Source organism: Pollachius pollachius, assembly GCF_949987615.1.
Source record: "Pollachius pollachius genome assembly, chromosome: 1".
In the NCBI taxonomy this organism is placed as follows: domain Eukaryota; kingdom Metazoa; phylum Chordata; class Actinopteri; order Gadiformes; family Gadidae; genus Pollachius; species Pollachius pollachius.
Window position 1 is genome coordinate 10,412,539 of NC_136934.1, and position 18,332 is coordinate 10,430,870.

General features: G+C 44.0%; 3 protein-coding genes across 3 annotated transcripts in view; 2 read left to right on the plus strand and 1 right to left on the minus strand.

Annotated features, from left to right (window-relative positions):
• Positions 1–255: 255 nt before the first annotated feature.
• LOC307087220 (ubiquilin-1-like) lies at positions 256–4,786 on the plus strand (the record flags this gene model as incomplete). The annotated part of the gene is made up of 10 exons (XM_079752718.1): positions 256–381; positions 650–792; positions 901–935; positions 1,759–2,021; positions 2,851–3,010; positions 3,372–3,493; positions 3,581–3,664; positions 3,894–4,009; positions 4,260–4,410; positions 4,775–4,786. The coding sequence occupies 10 exons, from the start codon at positions 256–258 to the stop codon at positions 4,784–4,786; spliced, it is 1,212 nt and encodes a 403-aa protein (XP_079608844.1).
• Positions 4,787–5,531: 745 nt separating this feature from the next.
• Positions 5,532–9,056, minus strand: LOC307083181 (putative gluconokinase). Its single transcript, XM_079747001.1, has 5 exons — positions 8,915–9,056; positions 8,567–8,597; positions 8,399–8,485; positions 6,838–6,881; positions 5,532–6,685 (listed from the first exon to the last, which is right to left on the minus strand). Exons 1-5 carry the CDS (start codon positions 8,950–8,952, stop codon positions 6,325–6,327), a joined length of 561 nt encoding a protein of 186 aa, XP_079603127.1. The 5' UTR covers positions 8,953–9,056; the 3' UTR covers positions 5,532–6,324.
• Positions 9,057–10,183: 1,127 nt separating this feature from the next.
• Positions 10,184–18,332, plus strand: part of frmd3 (FERM domain containing 3) — a gene marked incomplete at both ends in the record, with an annotated part of 38,703 nt that continues 30,554 nt past the window's right edge. Inside the window, one exon of the mRNA XM_079734958.1 lies at positions 10,184–10,288. Within this exon, the coding sequence (XP_079591084.1) occupies positions 10,184–10,288 (105 nt within the window). The remainder of the gene's footprint in view (positions 10,289–18,332) is intronic.

Sequence of the window (18,332 nt, forward strand, 5' to 3'; positions counted from 1 at the left end):
ACAAGAGAATCTTAATTGTCTAAGCAGGCATGAAATAACGTTTTGTATGAAATAAATTAAGGAAAACGTATATTTAGAAATAATAAATGAAAAAGATACAATAAAAAATCCTACAGAAAATAATAGGCTGTACATCTTGCGCAGCCACTTAAATTTGGCATGAGTCCCTTCCATTCTGTCGAGTCACTGAACAGACGCATCTAATGCTGCGCCCCACGTTCGGCCAAGACGGTCTGCATCTGGGACAGGGCAAGGATGGCTGGCGCGGTGAAAGATGCGGAGGGACCGGCCGGCCTGTTCTCAGACAGCTTTCGGGTGACCCTGAAGACCACTATAGCGATAAATGATTTCGCCGTCGGGGTAAACTGCACCGTAAGCCAGGTAAATGGACACGCGACTGCGTTGTCAAACTGACTTCGGTCAATGACCGTTAATGTAGCCTTATCAAGTTGGTGCGTTTGTCTTCGTTGATGGCAAGGCTTGAGCTATTAGACTATTAGCATGCCAAGATAACCTACTTTTATGACTGGTTTGTTGTGAGGATAATTAAAAGTCTTGGCAGGATCAATCATACTTAGAGTTGCAGCTGTCGTGGACAAGTTAAACTAACTAATAATACTGTGTGTGGATGGATGCTGCTGGTGTGAAGTTGAAAAGGTGTGTCGCGGAGAGATTGGGGACCACCGCAGAGCAACTGGTGCTTATCCACTCTGGTAACATTCTCAGTGGGTCAGACCTGCTCAGCGAGCATAAAGGAAACGACGGAACAGTCAACCTCAACATGTTTATCAGGTAGCCTACACTCTTTAGGGCTATAGGTCACTCCTGTCTTCATTTTACTAATCGTTCTGATTGGTCGACTGCTCTTCCTCCTCAGTCCTCAGCTTGTGTCTACACCAGGTTCCTGCAGTGTGGCTTCCAGAACAGACCACGAAGTAGAGATTGATCACCTTACCCTTGATAACCTGACCCCTTCACCCACCTCTCCTCTCTGTCTTGGTATGATCTCCAACAAGATATACTCTTATCACCTGATTGATCATCTTGATTATCACCTCACTTGTTTTTCTCACCTTGTCTTTATGCATCACTCTTGTCTTGTCTCTCTCCAATCTATCTCCGTCTTCTACAAACTCCCCCTCCACACCCCTCCTTATCTTTGACACACTCCCCTTCCAGTCGATGCAGCTTACATATTAGCTTGAGTTAGGTGGATCACTGGTCAATCATGAATCTGGAAGCTCCTTTTCCCTTCTCCTCCTTTCTCTTTTATGTTGTACGTTTTAATAACAAATATAATTGTGGTATCATTCACGCCTTAATGCATTCAACTCCAGTTTGACGAATCTAATTTACATTTTTCTACCCTTCTGCCAGACGAGTCTAATCCTACAGTCCACTCACATCCAGTCCCCCATGCTTCGCCCTGCGATACGGTCCTATCCCGCTTTGTATCACAAAGGCATGAGATGTCTTAAGGCTTAGTTATGTTACCACGTCGACCCAATGCAATGGGGTTCACAGACCCATTACGTCCTTGCCGACCCTCCTTGCATCCACCTGCCTCCAAAAAATTGTAACCTTGCGTCGCAGCGACGCAGCAGCAAGGGCTGTGATTGGTCTATTCATAAAACCCCACGCAGAACATAAAACAGGTTCACGACTGCGTCGAAGCGTCTGCGTCGTCATTGCGTTGCGTCGACGTGGAACCATAACTGAGCCTCTATGCTCTGACCCTTCCCTCTCCCCCTACCTCAGTGGAAGAGCTGGGCAGCCTGGGTCCGTTTGTCAGCGCTCCGGGATTCTTCCAGCCTCTCCAGAGCCAGATGGAGCGACAGCTGCTCTCCGACCCGGAGCTGATGAGCAGTCTCCTGGGTAGCCCCTTGGTGCAGAGTGCCCTCTCCGCCTCCAGCCCCCAGCTCACCAAACAGCTCCTCCTGTCCAACCCTCTGATCCTGCAGCTCCTCCAGACCAGCCCAGAGGTGGCCGACATGCTGGATGACCCGGATGTCATCGCACAGGTAGGCCGGCTAAGGGTTCAGGAGTCAGGGGTCACGGATGGTTGAGGTCAGGCACATGCGTTTGGTTGGCTGGATGAAAGGGGTACTGATGGTTGTTGAGGGTTCATACGTCTAAAGTCAATCGATTTTGACTCTGTGTTTGTAAAACAAGGCATTGACGTGAGATGTAATAAAATCCTGTTGAGATCCTGTTATTTTTGTTTGGTTAAAGTTACTTTCATACAAAGGTCTATTAAAGGTCTATAAATAGACCATTCTGAATCGTCTATTTATAGATGGGTAACACGTTTGGCAAACTGGTTTTCTGCTAGGTGTGGAAGTATGTGCGCATGCTTGTAGTGGAATTAAGGGGCTTTGGTTGTACGTTGTTTATATTGAACTACAGTAGGAAGCCCTGTCAAATGTATCTATCCTGTTCTCGTGTTTGTATGTGAAGTGATGAAACCATGTCGTTCTCCAGATGATGGAGCTCACTCACAACCCAAACATCATACAGGAACTGATGAGGAACCAGAACTGTGGCCTAACAAACCGGGAACCTGCCCCTGCTGACTCACTTCAGCGGACTAAAATGAACTCACAGGAGCGATCACTCAGCCCTTTGCGTGTAAAGGTGCTCACAGACAGACAGACAGACAGACAGACAGACAGACAGACAGACAGACAGACAGACAGACAGACAGACAGACAGACAGACATTGATTTCAGGATTGACAATGTCCTTCAATGCCAGTCATGTCAAGGTGAAGCTGTTATATTTAGAGTGGCCTTCATGCTCGGACTCCCTCTCATAGTCCCTGGGCTCTGCTGTTCTCTTGCTCTTATTCAGACCAGAGGAGACCCTCTAGTGACCTCATCGTCGGGGGAATCCCAGCCAATCAGAGATGAGGGACAGCCACTGCCTTTGCACAGGCATTCCACAGAGCCCCTCACCAACATGACTGACACACCCACTGTAAATCCCACCTCGAAGGACCCCTTTTCTGGAGGCAAGGATATATCATTTGTATTCAACAACACAAAATGTAACTATGTTTCAACTTGGTCCCCTTAAAGTAGATTAAGGGGATTTCTGTTGCACTTTCCATGTTTTCTTCATCTATTAATTAATGTTTTTTGTGTTTAAAGGTAAATGCTACAATCACTGTTTAGCCATTTAGCAGAGGCTTATATCCATAGTCACCTACAGTTAATTCAGATGTATGTCATCAATGAGCACGTAAGTGGTAGCTAGGCATCACAAGGATGCCGACAGGTTAGCTGAAGACATTGCCTTTTTAACCGGGAGCCTTTCTGCTAGGTGGTAGACAACCATAACCACTACCACACTATCATCCCCTCTGTGTGCAGGCATGCAGTCTCTCCTGGAGCATATCTGTGCCTGTCCAGGTCTGATGGAGAGCCTGCTCTCCGGACCCTATGTCAACAGCATACTGGACACCCTCTCTCAGAACCAGGACTTAGCCGCACAGGTGGAGGATGCCTGCATGAATCACTTAATCCATCCGAGCGCACCCACAAACGCACAGTAATAAGGTCTAGTATACATGCTGTTTCAGATGCTGTTGAGCCACCCGTTGTTCTCAGGGAATCCTCAGCTGCAGCAGCAAATCAGAGAACAGCTTCCAATGTTTCTGCAACAGGTGACCACTTATGGAGGAGTCCTCCTCATACAGTAATTGGCTAAAAAGGATTAACATGATTGAAAATGTAATTGTATATGATTGAACACAATCCTGACGTTCTTACTTCTGATATACTTTGAATAGTAAATTTGACTGTGAAGTTGTCCTGAGATGTTATTAGCCATTACAAACAATGGGACCATGCTGGGGTATGGAATCTCTGCACTGTGATTGGTGAACCATTTAGATGCAGAGTCCAGAGCTGCTGGCGGCCATGTTGAACCCTAGAGCGATGGAGGCTCTGCTTCAGATCCAACACGGCCTACAGACCCTCGCCTCAGAAGCCCCGGCTCTGGTACCCAGGTGAAGGAGCAAACAGCTGTCAGCAGACACTATAACTCAGACCTTAAATCAATACCATGTTTAAACCGACCCTCAAAGGATATGCACTTACTCTAACATTCAACCACTTTCACTCAATCATGTGCAAGGATGGTCAACCACCTGGAGAGGGGAAAAAACAACCTTTAATTTGATTCAAGTGCTACTTTGTACTTTTCCAACTACGCATGGGGAGGTGGAGTCATTGTGTTGGTGGATGTCTTTCCCATAGTGCTGATCTGGAAAGCATCGGCGTTAATCCTGCTGACTCCTACGTAGACAGCCCGCCAGCAAATGCTCCCCAGGTGGCCATGGTGACAGAGCAGCAGCAGATGCAGTTTGTACAGCAGATGCTGCAGATGTTGGCCAACACCAGTCAACAGGTTGGCCTCGGCCCCTTGTGTACATTTCTCCTCTTTCTGTTGTACCTTATATTCTGTACTTTATCCTGGTATTCTATTTGTATTGTACTTTATAACCAAACTATTATATTTATATTGTATTTGAATTCTACCATTGCATCGTTAGTTTTTTTTCTTTTACCTTTTTTGGCAGTTTATTACCCAATAATTTACTTTTGAAGAATTTGGTTTGATGGATACATTTATGGATGCCTTTTGATAGCCTTGCATTGGAGATGAATCAAGACCATTGAAGGATTTTGATGACATTCTTGGTCCACATACAGACACACATACTTACAATGTGTGTGTATCCCCCTCCTTGATCTAAATATGTTCTGTGCAGGGTCCAGAGTGAAGACATCCAGTAGAGGAGTTGGAGCTAACCAGTGTTCTCAGCTTCAGGGATCTGAGGCCCAACAGACAACTTCAGGTTCAACGTTCAGTCCTGATGGATCCACACACACACACACACACACACACACACACACACACACACACACACACACACACACACACACACACACACACACACACACACACACACACACACACACACACACACACACACACACACCTGTAATAAAGGGTTATCTTATTTACATACAGATATCAATGTATTACAGGACACATAACTGGTTGCATATGAGGATGAATATGTTTGCATTCATTGTCTGAGGCCAAATGTAATGTTTTGCTGCTATTCTTGTAAGGGAATTTCAATTATTTACCTCTGTGCACTATGAACTTAACTAAACTCATACTATGAACACTCTTTATAGCAAGGTTTCCCATGACAGAAAACCCAACATCAAGTTAGACATCCTTGATATCAGAGATGGGACTCCTCACACTATAAGGGTAATTACATCACACCACTAAAAGTATAGTTAATGGTTACATCTGACAAATTTCACTTGTTTCATAATAATCCGTTAAATTAGGTTGTTTGTAGTATTTCTGTTTGAACACCAGAGGGCAGCTTTGCCCCGGTTCTTGAATGCCAGTAACCAAATCACGACCAACTGCTTTATTTAAGCATAAAATACGTTTGATATTTGTCACTCAGTTTACAACCAGCTGATTTGGTTTGATAATTCCACATTAATAACTAAAACTGTTGAGCAGGCACAACAAACCCCTAGACTAGAGTAAAGACAATAGTAAAATTTAATGGCATGTTTTTTTCTTTCTTTGATCTCTTTTTGACCATCTATAATATATACGTATTTACGTATGTGTTTAAATCATGAAGAAATCTGTGATCAGGTGTGTAAAAATGTAACAAATAACAGAAATAAGCCCAAATAACGAATTGTGTGTGTGTTTTCACATGGTTTGAATGTGGGATATGAGAACAGCCTCAAGGTTTTGTCAGGATTAGAGGCTCCTGAAATATCTGGGTTGCGGGTTCGAAGATGATCTCATGGGACGAAAGCAGCTGTAGCATGCATAATGCAGGGACCCCTTGCTATGTGGGGTTTGGGGTTCAATGTCTCATCAAGGGCATCTGACCATGTTGGGGATCCACACACACACACACACACACACACACACACACACACACACACACACACACACACACACACACACACTCACACTCACACTCACACTCACACACACACAGCTGCACAGCTTGTCCAATTACCTCAGTTGCATGATCTTGTGATCTTTACAAATGGAAAGGATGTGAAAATTCAAGTAAGTCAGTATAATTTTTCAAAAACAAAAAAATACATAAATAATTAACTCAAGTATTCACTTGGCCTCCGGCACACTGCTGAGGTCAGGACGGAAGGAGGGACAACCCAACTCTGCATGTGTCACGCAAGTTCTCCAAGCAGTTCCCAGTGAACAATCACTCAGCAATTATGGTTTACTCCCTTGGTAATTCCGTCAAGGGGAAGCCCTGAGGCTGAGGATATTCACAACCTCTGTGACGATGTCCCCGATGTCCCTTCTTATGTCCATGGTCAACACCCTCTCCTCTGCTCCTGGGGGCTCCAGATCAGAGAACTGGGACTGCAGCATGTCCGCCCGCATGTAATGTCCACTTCTGGCCACCATCCTCTGGTGGATGAGCTCATAGTCGCCATTCAGGAAGAGGAAGTAAACCCCAGGCAGAGACGGAGGCAGGGCTTCTCGCTCCGTACAGGGAGAGGAAGTGAGTGCTTGGCTGCCATGGAGAAGGATCTGCCTGTAAAGTCTCTTCAGGGCTGAGCAAACCACGATGGCATCAGAGGACGATCGCCTTGCTCTACAGAGGGGGGGGAAGGGGGGGAAAATGTTCATACCCAAACTGATCTGAATCACACTTACAATGTTCCCTGTTACTCTGACAGTGGGGAGAGGTTAAGGGAGGGGGGGTTGCGTGAGATGGGGAGTGTTTGGCAAGATCGTTTTTCTTACTTGACAGTGGCTTGGTGGAGCTTATGGAGCCACGGGAATCTGTCCTGGGAGAATTTGGTGACAGAAGGACCACACATGAACGAAAACATTACGACTCGGGCATAAACATTGGATTTATGCCAAAGAGCAGGGGGTTGAATTATTGTAGTGTTGGTCGGCGTGAATTCTTAAGATGAGGTTTAGCCCTGGACAAAATGTTCGGGACTCACTTGAGTGTCTGTACGTACAACTGATAACAACCTTTGGTACACTGAGCCATGGGGAACAACGCTTACCTTAGAAGATAACACAGAGGGTTACATTTTGTACAGCCTAAGCAAAAACAATTCAAACAGCAACTATCTGCCTTGGCAAGGAGAGAGTACAACATTATTTTGCGATTTGACAAGGTGCAAATAGCAGCTATGAGTAAATATGGCTATAAAATGCACTTGACATCAAATATACAGTGGATGGGTTTAGAGCGCTTGTATCTTACCTACGCTAAGATAGGTGGTCTGGTGGCATAAGCTTGGTTAGCATGTTTTGCAAAATATTGCCGGAATAAACGTATGCGTATAAGAGGGAAGTATACTCAGCAATAATAAAAAAATAGCTGACAACACTCCTTTCAGCAGTGTTAATGCATAACTCGGGGGTGAACTTAGTGATCCTTGAGCCTGAGCAGGTAATATAACTTCCTGCTTTGGCACATATTGGGCCTACTTTCGCTAATGGACAATGACCTTCCTAAACCAAGGTCCCCACCAAGAACCAATGAGAGAAAATTAAACATCAGACTTGGAGGTCAAGAAACAGGCTTATTTAAACTATCGAACATGAAATCCAACTCGACACACAGACTCTGTCAAATTGGCGATAAGGTTGAATCTTTAGTATGAGACAAAAAGGCTTTGCTAAACAAAAACCTGCAAGATTCCAACACTTCTGTCAATGGCTGCCATTACATTTTCTGCCATAAAATAAAACTCTCAAATGTACACCTGGGTGCTCTCGTCGTGGTAATAATTATTTTGAAAGCCAATTAAAATTATTATTTTGGATTACGAATTGTCCCCACGCCTGTTCGTACCTGCCAGATGGCATGGCAATATATGTTGGCAAACGATAGCTTTGGTTATCTCATTACTAAATACACCTTTTACGGCCAGCTGTCGTTCTCCACTCAGAAGGTATTGTGTTTCCATGTGATATTGCATTAATGGCATGAATAACACGTCAATATGAGCGTTCCGCTCTATGTGTAGCTACGAAAACATTGTTCATTTGAAGGGCTGACACTTGAACCCCTTTGAGACTGCAACTATTCATCAATGGACGTCACTAGCCCAGATAGAACAGTTTGTGGCTGCGATCTTGCTTAAGGGACATCAGGTTTATGAAACCATAGGCACTGTGACACACACTCTGGTTGCTGAGGGAGCGATTGAGTGGGGAGAGCAGACAGTGGGGCCCTTGAGACCACTGCAAGCATGGTGCTGTCTGCCCCCGGCAAGCTCACCTGGTCTGTGAGCATCTGACCTGCTCTGTGAGCATCTGACCTGGTCTGTGAGCATCTGACCTGGTCAGTGAGAGCCTCCCCACGAGCCATCTTGTCGATGTTCTCTGGAGGGTGGAAGTCATCTCCTTCATACAGCGGCCAGCCCAGCTGTAAACATAGACATTCACAGACCAGCTGTGGTTAAGGGGAAACAGCAACAGCAACAGGAGTGTTGAAGGAAAATCTCACCTTTTCTGAGAGTAAGGTTCCTAGTGTGGATCTAGAAGAGAATAGGCAAAACAGATGTGCTTATTATTATCCCATTCATTACATAACGATAATTATATAGTCGTGCATTATGTTTTTTCCTGTTTCATAATTTGGCACTTGAGGTCTACATGTGCCTTACCGTAACATGTAAATCACGATATCATCGTAATTAATAGAATGGGCTTCCATCATATTGTTATCATGTGGTCACTACTACAGGTGGCCTAATTTGCTCAGGTGAACATCATAACTTCTAAAGAATGGCTGCAATCACACTAAAACGGAACCTTGTTTACTATACGCCGATGATGTATACTGTACACATACTTGCCGCAGCCTGACACCCCCATGATAATGACGATCATAATGCCCCGGGAGCGTTATAACCAGTATACTCGACTCCCCGATACAACGAATGTCCCCTCGGAACACCTCGGAACTCTGGAGAACAGCAGCGAACAGCTCGGAAGCTGGAGTAATTTTGCTTGGGGAGCTTTAACATCCAAGGGTTCGAACGTACAGTGGGCCGAGCCGCTATCCGTTACCGACCAATCGACTAACGCTCACTTTACAGCTCGCCTCAGTGATTGGTCGAGAACTGAGCCAGGAAACACGCGTTGTACGTTCGCTCGCTGGAGTCAACTTTTGCAGAGGGACCAATGACGCAAAACGCGCATATATGCCCATCATTTAAAAAGACAGCGTCGTCCGAGACAAATCTGATCCCACAAATAATAACCCATTGACGGTTAACATGCGACATCATTGGTCATTAAAATACTTACATTAGTGGTTTAATGAGCAATGAAATAATAATTATAATGATACGAGATACAATAAACTTTCTTAATATTTTTTATTTCTCTTATTAATTTAAGAAAACGAACATTTGACCAAACTTGAGTAGATATTTACATTTTCCTATGTGAGCTTACCACACTCTTGAATTCTTACTTAAGAAATGTTCAGCCAAATAAGTGTCATTTGGCTTAATGGCGATTCAAATGCTGAATCGAATTGGTTCATGATATGTAGGCCTACATTAAGTCCGTGAAATGAAATGTATATGATACAAATGATACGTGGGCAGGTGCTCAGTTCATTTGAAGAGAGGCATGTCAGAAAAGCGCAGCGCGGTGTACACAAACTACGCGTCAGGGAGGAACGAGGGAGGGGGGAAGAGGGGTGGGGGGGGGGGGGGGGGGGGGTGGAGGAGGGAGCATTAGATCGAGGGGAATTGGAAACGCTGTTCCCACTTCAATTAGGACCAGGCAGAACGGTGAGCAGACAGTAGTCGGATTCCCGCTTCTGCCCTTCCGCTCCTTTACACCCAGCAACCACCTCATCCCATCCCTTATTCTCTCTGTCTGTCCATCCCTAGGCAGCGTTACTCACACACACACACACACACACACACACACACACACACACACACACACACACACACACACACACACACACACACACACACACACACACACACACACACACACACACACACACACACACACACAGGCGGTGATCAAAGCCACCGAATCCGAGGCATGTGCGACAGTGTCCGTTGAGATGAAGAGCTGAGTTCAAAACGACAGAAGAATGAAAATGCTCCGGTTTCGCAGCCCAAGCATCCGCTCGTTGGACCAGGAAACCCTCTGCACGATTCGGTTACTGGACGACTCTGAGATCTCATGCAGCATCCAGGTAGGCTTTCGTGTTGTCTCCAAGCCAGCATGTGCGGTACATGCCTCCCTCTTCCACAGCTCTCTTGCACACCGTATGTTGCCGTGCCAAATTTGAACGATAATCATTTTACGCAAGAAACTGATTCTTTTTCTGGCATTCGAACAATAAGCGGATAAAAAAAAACAACAGTGATTTATTCATTGGATTTTTACCAAATGCTTCCCTGTTTATTGCCATGTTTTATCGTTTCATTTCGTCTCATCAGCGACGGTAAATTCGGTGGCACCATAACGCCGGCTCTACATAACACTGTGATTTACTGACTCACACCTCAGGGAATGCGTGTTCAGCTCAGGCTATCCTATGCATTTTCGGATGCCCCTCAATCACTGTCACTGTTGTGTTTTATCTTATCAGTCTATTGCTGTTACTCTGGGATGATAAATTCGTTATAAGACGTTTCAAGCAGCGTGGACCAAAATAGCAGAACTTAAAGAGCGAACTTTTGAGATTCACACCTGGTTGTTCTGATGCTGTTAACCGTCTCCTCTTTAGTAAAGCTAGTGTGTGTGTGTGTGTGTGTGTGTGTGTGTGTGTGTGTGTGTGTGTGTGTGTGTGTGTGTGTGTGTGTGTGTGTGTGTGAAATCACACCAACATACTGTATACAGATATAACTAACACACACATACGTGTATATGTGTGTGAAGTGTCTATATTGCTTTGTATGTCTGTCTTGAGAGTGTGAGTTTGTATGTGTTGTATGTGTTTGTGTTTGTGTGTGTGTGTGTGTGTGTGTGTGTGCGTGTGTGTGTGTGTGGTTGGCCCCAGTCTATACATTAAATGCTTATATGCTCAAGAAGCATAGAACAATACCAATAAGCCTGCTTATAACCATGACTCATGACGATCTGCAGGGGAACTTAATCCCTCAATTGTGGGCCCCTTGACCTGACTGTTTCCTGTATGAATTTGATGCAATAGATGCATAGAAGTTTGGCTCTAAATGATGATCTTACCTCGCAATTATCTTGTACTTTTTAAGAGTTTGATCATTTCATGGATTCAAGAATTGCAGATGAGAAGTCCTTGTATTGCAATTCTTTTTTAATTTATTCAAGTTTGCCTTAATACTGCTTCACAAAACAGCAGAACATTCTAACCTTTGTTTATGGAAATTGTCTTTAAAACCGCTCTTTTCCAGACTTCTCTCTCCTCCATTACTACTAGTGCCAAAAGGATGCTGCATGATGCTCCTCACTTTCAAAGACATTAACTCTGTTTACAGATTACTACCTACAGTTCAAAAGTGTCAGAAGTCTATTGGTTCGTACGGGGTCTCAGGGCTGACCCTTTAAAGGCCAGACTGGCGTAGTCACACCACTATGTCTGTAGCTATACCAGGCCTGTGTCTTCCTTCACATGCGCCCCATCAATGATTTACACAACAAGCCTGAAAGCAAGAGAAATAGATAGGGAGAAAGAGAGCGAGCGAGAGAGAGAGAGAGAGAAAAGTACTTGTTTTTCATGTCTTAGTGCTCGTATACATGTGTGTGTGTGTGTGAGTTTCTTCAGCACTCAACTGCTTGTCTGGTGAAAACCCGGTGAAAAATACTAGTGTGTATTTGTCTGTGTGCTTTTGTGTGTATGTGTTTATGTGTGGTTTACATCTGCATGAACCATAATGCATGAGATTCTCCACTACTGTGATGAGTAGGTGTGACTGTGTATCTGTGTATGTTTGTGTGTGTGTGTGTGCTTGTGTCTTTGTGTATGTGTGTGTGGGTGTTTTCATGTATGTGTCTGAGTATGTTTGTGTGTGTGTCTTTGTATCTGTGTGTGTGTGTGTGTGTGTGTGTGTGTGTGTGTGGGGGGGGGGGGGGGGGGTGTTTCCATGTATGTGTCTGTGTATTTACGTCCCCATGCTAAAGCAAAAATACATTAATGGTTCTGGCTGACTGCGTTCTCCCTCGCTTTCTCTAATGGCTGTTGTGTTGCGCCGTGACCGCGCTGCCGCTTCCTACATATTTCATGACATCCTGTGCTCCCGATGTTACGTCTTCTTCTGCTACACAACCCCCGAATTCCTCTGTTAAGAGCACTGCCGTGTTTTTCCATTTCGGACCTCCACCCTACCGATCTCCCCCGTCTCTCTCCCTCACTCTGTGCGACTCTGTTCCGCTCACACTCATATTCCTGATATTTGAATGTGTGAATGTAGGTCAACATCAATAACAGTGATACAGTCGTTGCTAGATGCCTAGAACGTCGCAGTTAATTAGTTGTATTTGAGTTCATGTCTCGGTTTCTCCGTTATGGACTTGGGAGGTTTCAAAGTGGAGTCTGATGTGTCTTCTCTGGGACCCTGGGAGTTCGTAGGGCTCAAGTTACTCTGTTGAAGTCGTCATGCCCGAATGTGTGCGGCTGAATGCACTGCATTATACATGAATATACATGTATTTTCCCTTTTTGTGTTTGGTGCTGAGGTTATGCTGGGTAAATTAAAACTGTAGAAAGACTTTCTACAGTCTTCAGATAATTGTTTTCTATTCAAATGTATAGTTTTCCCACATGTAAACACAGGCTCTGCTTGTAATGGTTTCATGGTTTTGTAGAATGCATGAGGAATGTGAGTGTGCATGTTAGAAACAAATGTTTTCTAATGAATCTTTTACAAAGATAAATGGAATAGCTTTCAACTGATACATTCTAAAATCATTTGCAATCAATTTGCAATCAATGTTATTTAGCTATTTTATGTGTCTTTTCACATGTGTGTCGCATATGTGTTTGTGTTTGTGTGTTTGTTGTGTGTGCATCCACATGTGTGTCTGTGGATCTGTGAATGGGTCTGTGTGTGTGTGTGTGTGTGTGTGTGTGTGTGTGTGTGTGTGTGTGTGTGTGTGTGCATGTGTGCATCTGTGTGAGGAAGCCTGGGGCTAATTTGTCCAGCCGGTGGCTCGCTGTTCTGTCACAGTGCAAAAGTCCAAACATGCTGCAGGGGGAGACATGGAGATCAATGCAGAGTTCACAGTCACCTCCCCAACCTTCCCTACCTCCCCCAACCTTTCTTACATCATCATCTCCCCTTGGCCAATCACCCCCTCGCTCCTCTTCACACTGCTGTTCACGTTACTGTCATCACTTCTGAACTCTATCATTTATGTCATTCATCAATACTAATGATCTCATCTCATTCCCTTACTATTACGAGAGCTCTCTATCTCGTTCTCTCTCTCTCTCTTTCTCTCTCTCTCTCTCTCTCTCTTTTTCTCTCTGTTCCTTTCACTGTCCTCTCTTGCCCACTTGCCCTCCTTCATCTCCCTGACGGGTCATGTATAATTAAGGAAAGATCACTGTCCTTCATGAAGCTCACTTCACTGAACTGCCACCGATGCCATCACACACGTGTGTGTGTGTGTGTCTGGGTGTGTGTATGTTTAAATGTGTATCTCTTTCTCTATAAAAGATTTAATGGAACCTACCGGGCTGAAGATCTTCAATTACAGTCACTAATTCGCCGTCCAGATATGTTACATAGAAGCATAAAGCCGCCGACTTTATGCTTCTATGTAACATATCTGCAATCATGGCTGGAAATAGCCTGGGAATATGTATAACAGAGACAAGAAAGGTCTCCTGAGGATGTAGTTGTTAAGTTTCTTATATAATTGTGTAAAAGTCACCTTAATGATATAACTATATATGACGGCATATATATTTCCAGTCTACTTCAAGATGCGGTTGGAACTGAATATGGTGAGCATATTCTCAAGGTAGCCATTAAAGAGGTCTGAAATCCTCCCGAAACACACACAAAGGCACACACCCAAACACTACACTGATGTACACTGATTGTGATTGAGTGGATAAACTGTGTGACTGTAGGATTTACGAAACCCTGTTCATTTACGTAGGGCTTAATGCAGGATCATACTCAAGGTTCTCAAGGGCACTCCTCTGACCTTTAAGCCCCTTCCCAAGAGAGATGTATGTGTGTGTGTGTGTGTGTGTGTGTGTGTGTGTGTGTGTGTGAAAGAGAGAGAGAGAGAGAATGTATGTATTACACAATGAAGAGTGTGTAATTACTGAGATATTACATTTTTTTTTCTTTAGACTGTGTTTTGGTTATTAATAGCAGCACTATTTATATTCTTGATCAGTTCGCTGTCGTCCCTTTAATGCCTCTGCAGCCCTGACTCTACAACTGAGGAGCTGGAGGGGGTAGCGACAGGAAGGGCGAGAGATGGAGGAGGAGAGTGGAGGGGAAGACGTGTGGCTACTGAATCAATATTGGTTAACTGTTAAGGCCACTTCCACACCCCATTTCTATATTATTGGCCTTTGGTCATGTCGTCCACATCCACACTTAAACTGCCTTCTCAAAGAGGCTATCCCAGGTGGATGAATTTGTAAGTGCTGTTCTCACTTTGTAGTGAAGCAAGGCAGACAGCATGAAAATGGAAGGTTTCGGAGGCGCTGATGTACGACACAACGTGATCCAGAGTCTTATCGGCTCCCCCCCCCCCCCCCCCCCCACACACACACATATATAAACACAAAACTGAAATTGACAAATTAACACATCACATTAAACTACATGAATATTATTATTTTTTGCTGTTAACCTCATAGCTGTTTACCTCTCTTTTTTTTCTCCCCTTTAACTTTTTCTAATTTCACTCTTTTCTTTTATTTTTCATCCCTCTTTCTGAGGGCTTTCTAATTATCTTTCTCTCCTACCCCATTGTCTCTCTCTCTCTCTCTCTCTCTCTCTCTCTCTCTCTCTCTCGCGCTCTCGCTCATGATTTTCTTTTTAACATCCTGTCGGGAAAAGATAAGACAGCTGCCATGACATGCCTACGCAAGCAAACACACACACGCAGACTCGCACGCCCACTCCCACACACACAGTCAAGCACACACACTTACCCTCACGCCCCACACGACCCACACCACCATTACTGAACCATCTTAAGAAACTGCCTCCTCTGTGACTTTTTCTTAAGGCTACTTTATCTGGTTTCATGGATGTTTATGTGTGTGCGTGTGCATGGCTGTGTGTGTGTGTGTGTGTGTGTGTGTGTGTGTGTGTGTGTGTGTGTGGGCGCATGTGTGTTAGGGACAGGGGGATATAAAACATGATGAATGGGTACTTTAAAATAAGTAGGTTCAGCACCATACATGATGATTTACGACGCTACATCCACGTTTATTCGAGTGTGTGTCCGTGCATGAACGTGTGTCATGAGTGGTGTGCATACATGTAGTGTGTGTGTGTGTGTGTGCGTGCGTGCGTGCGTGCGTGCGTGCGTGCATATCTGTGTGTGTGTGTGTGTGTGTGTGTGTGTGTGTGCGCGCGTGCGTGTCTCTGTGTGTGTGCGTGTGTGTGTGTGTGTGTGTGTGTGTGTGTGTGCGCGTGCGCATGCGTACATGTGTGTGTGCCTGCGTTTGCCCCCACTGTCCTTCCCCAGTGGTTAGACCAGGACGCCCTAACATGCGAGGCGGTGATACTCTAATAGGTTAATCTGCTTTCACGATGGAACAAGGTCAGCACTGTGCATTTCACGCATATTAAACGTGATCAGCGTAATGACTTCTTAGGATTTTACACTGTCCCAATGCACAAGACGAGAAATGAATCTGCAATGATAAGGCAAAGTATAATTTCGATTTTTGGAGATTTTTACAAAAGTCTTTTTGCCAAAGACTACAAACACTTTCACCTAATTTCAACGGTATTTATAACCTAAATGTATTGTCATTGATTTAGAAAAAGGGGCGGGACCTTTCAGCTCAGTTATTACAACTCATGCTAGGATCATTTCCTCCCACACACCTCAAGACCACTTCATTGATCTGTCCGTGCTGCATCCGGCCAGAGCCTGGATCAATGCCTCTGTGGGTGGGGAAGATTTGGGTGGTCAACACAAAGCTGGCGCTCTGATGTTAAGCAAACACAAAGGCATTTGGCAAGAGGGTGCTTTGTTGACATCAATGGCATACAGTCTGTGGTTCAGACCTACTTCCTCTTTTTTCTTTTTTTGTGTGGAGTGAGCATGCCCACACGTTCTGTGAAGTTAGCATGTTTAGCTTCTGTCCTCTGAAGAGATGCATTTGAAGGTAATTACCTGCTGGAAAAGACGGTAGCATGAGAGGCTCAGCTACCCTGCCCAGGGTAAACAAAGGTTGACTACCAAATTGCACAAAATTATAGAGAACACCGGCAAACAATCTGCCCATTGATTCTCTTTCTCACACCTCCTGTCCCTAAAGAATGCATTGCTATTTACACAAATACATTTATGGATTACTGTGGCAATAATCTTAACAGCTCTAGTGGCGAATGGGGACATATCATACATAAGACTTGCCCCCTGTGGTGTCTTTCTTCCTCGGCTCTTCCCCTCTTTCTTTCATCTGCCCTTCTTTTTTTTTTTAATCCGGTCTCTGTGTCCTCTGGTTCCCCTGTGCTGCCGTATAAGCTTGTTGGTTCCCTCATCAGGGACTCTGATGAATGAAAAACTCTTTCGTCTCGCCGTATTTGCAGCCGTCCAATTAGAAATGTCATGTCATGAAGTGAATTGCATTATCAAAGATAAGAGCCAGTTATAATGGAGCCTGCCTGCATGTTAATTAAAGCACACGCCATGGTTATGTGGGCCAGTGGACCCAGGGTCCTAGTGCCCTCTCTCGTCCTAATGGGTGCTGAAAGTTGGGACCGTGGCTTGCTGAGTCATTAAAACATGTGCCTTTTGTGTTTGGAAATATTTGCAGAAACTGTTCGGACTCAGTTTGCACATTCATACTTGAATCAGATAAGACTTTAGAATTACAATGTAATTTTGACATTCTAATTTAACTGTTTGCGTGGTCATTTTCCTGAAAATGTTGTTATGTTGCTGGCTGTATCTTTAAAAAATATATATCTTCTGATATTTGATGTCTGTCTTGAATAATTGATGCATTATGAGATGCTATATATGTCTTTATTAAAAGTTGAAGAACAATGTTGCTAGGGTAACAGCGCTGAGCAAAATACGCATACAACTGTAATGTTAATTTGTTTCTTCAGGATATCGGTTATTGGGATAGCTCTCATAAGATGAAGATTTTGTATACGCCAACAGATTGAAAACACATCAAAGCATTAACTTTGAGTCATGTCCTTCGAGGTACGGATTATGTTTAATACAGTGCACAATAAGTGTGTCTATGTGCGTGTGTTCATGCAGAGTAAGTAGAGAGTAGAGCACTTTGCCAATGTTAACAGAGATCATGTAGAGACAAAAGACATCGTGGCCAGGTTAAATTTTAATGTCCGGCCCTCTGATAAATAAAACATGTATATAGCTCTTGTCGGACAAGACATAGACGCTGGGTTCTTCTGTCCCTTCCTCTTGTCGCTTATTCTATCTTGAGCCTATATACTATTTTCTACAATATTTCTACTCTCTATCCTTAATATATCTCAGTGCGACTTCATCCCTATATATTCTTTCAAGTCTGTTATTTATGTGAACATCAGAACTCTTTCCGTGTCTACTGGAGTATGTGTGTGTGTGGGTGGGGTTCGCGTGTCCAATACGTCAATATGAAGGTGAAGCTGCGATATGAGTCTAGGGGCTTCGTCTTTGTTTGGTGTTTACGAATGTTGTGATGTTATTTTGAATTAGCTGTGCATGGCTTCAAAGGGGTCTGTCAGGGAAACTATTTTCCGAACACAGTTTTTGCTGAGCTAATTGCACAATGGATGCTTTTATCAGATAGTTACTCATATCTACATTTCTTATAATAGTTGATTTTGATATAGATCCTCTCTAAGACAGTCTACTATTGATCGATATTGATTGATATTGACTTGCCCTTCCATGATTTCATATCCATAGTACCACAAAATACCATTACTTTATCGATTTTGATGTCGGAACAATATCACTATTTTGTTTTTATTGGCATATCTATGTTTTTCCGGTTACATGCATGTAAACATGCATGTGTACATGCATGTGTGTGTGTGTGTGTGTGTGTGTGTGTGTGTGTTTGCGTGTGTGTTTGTACACAT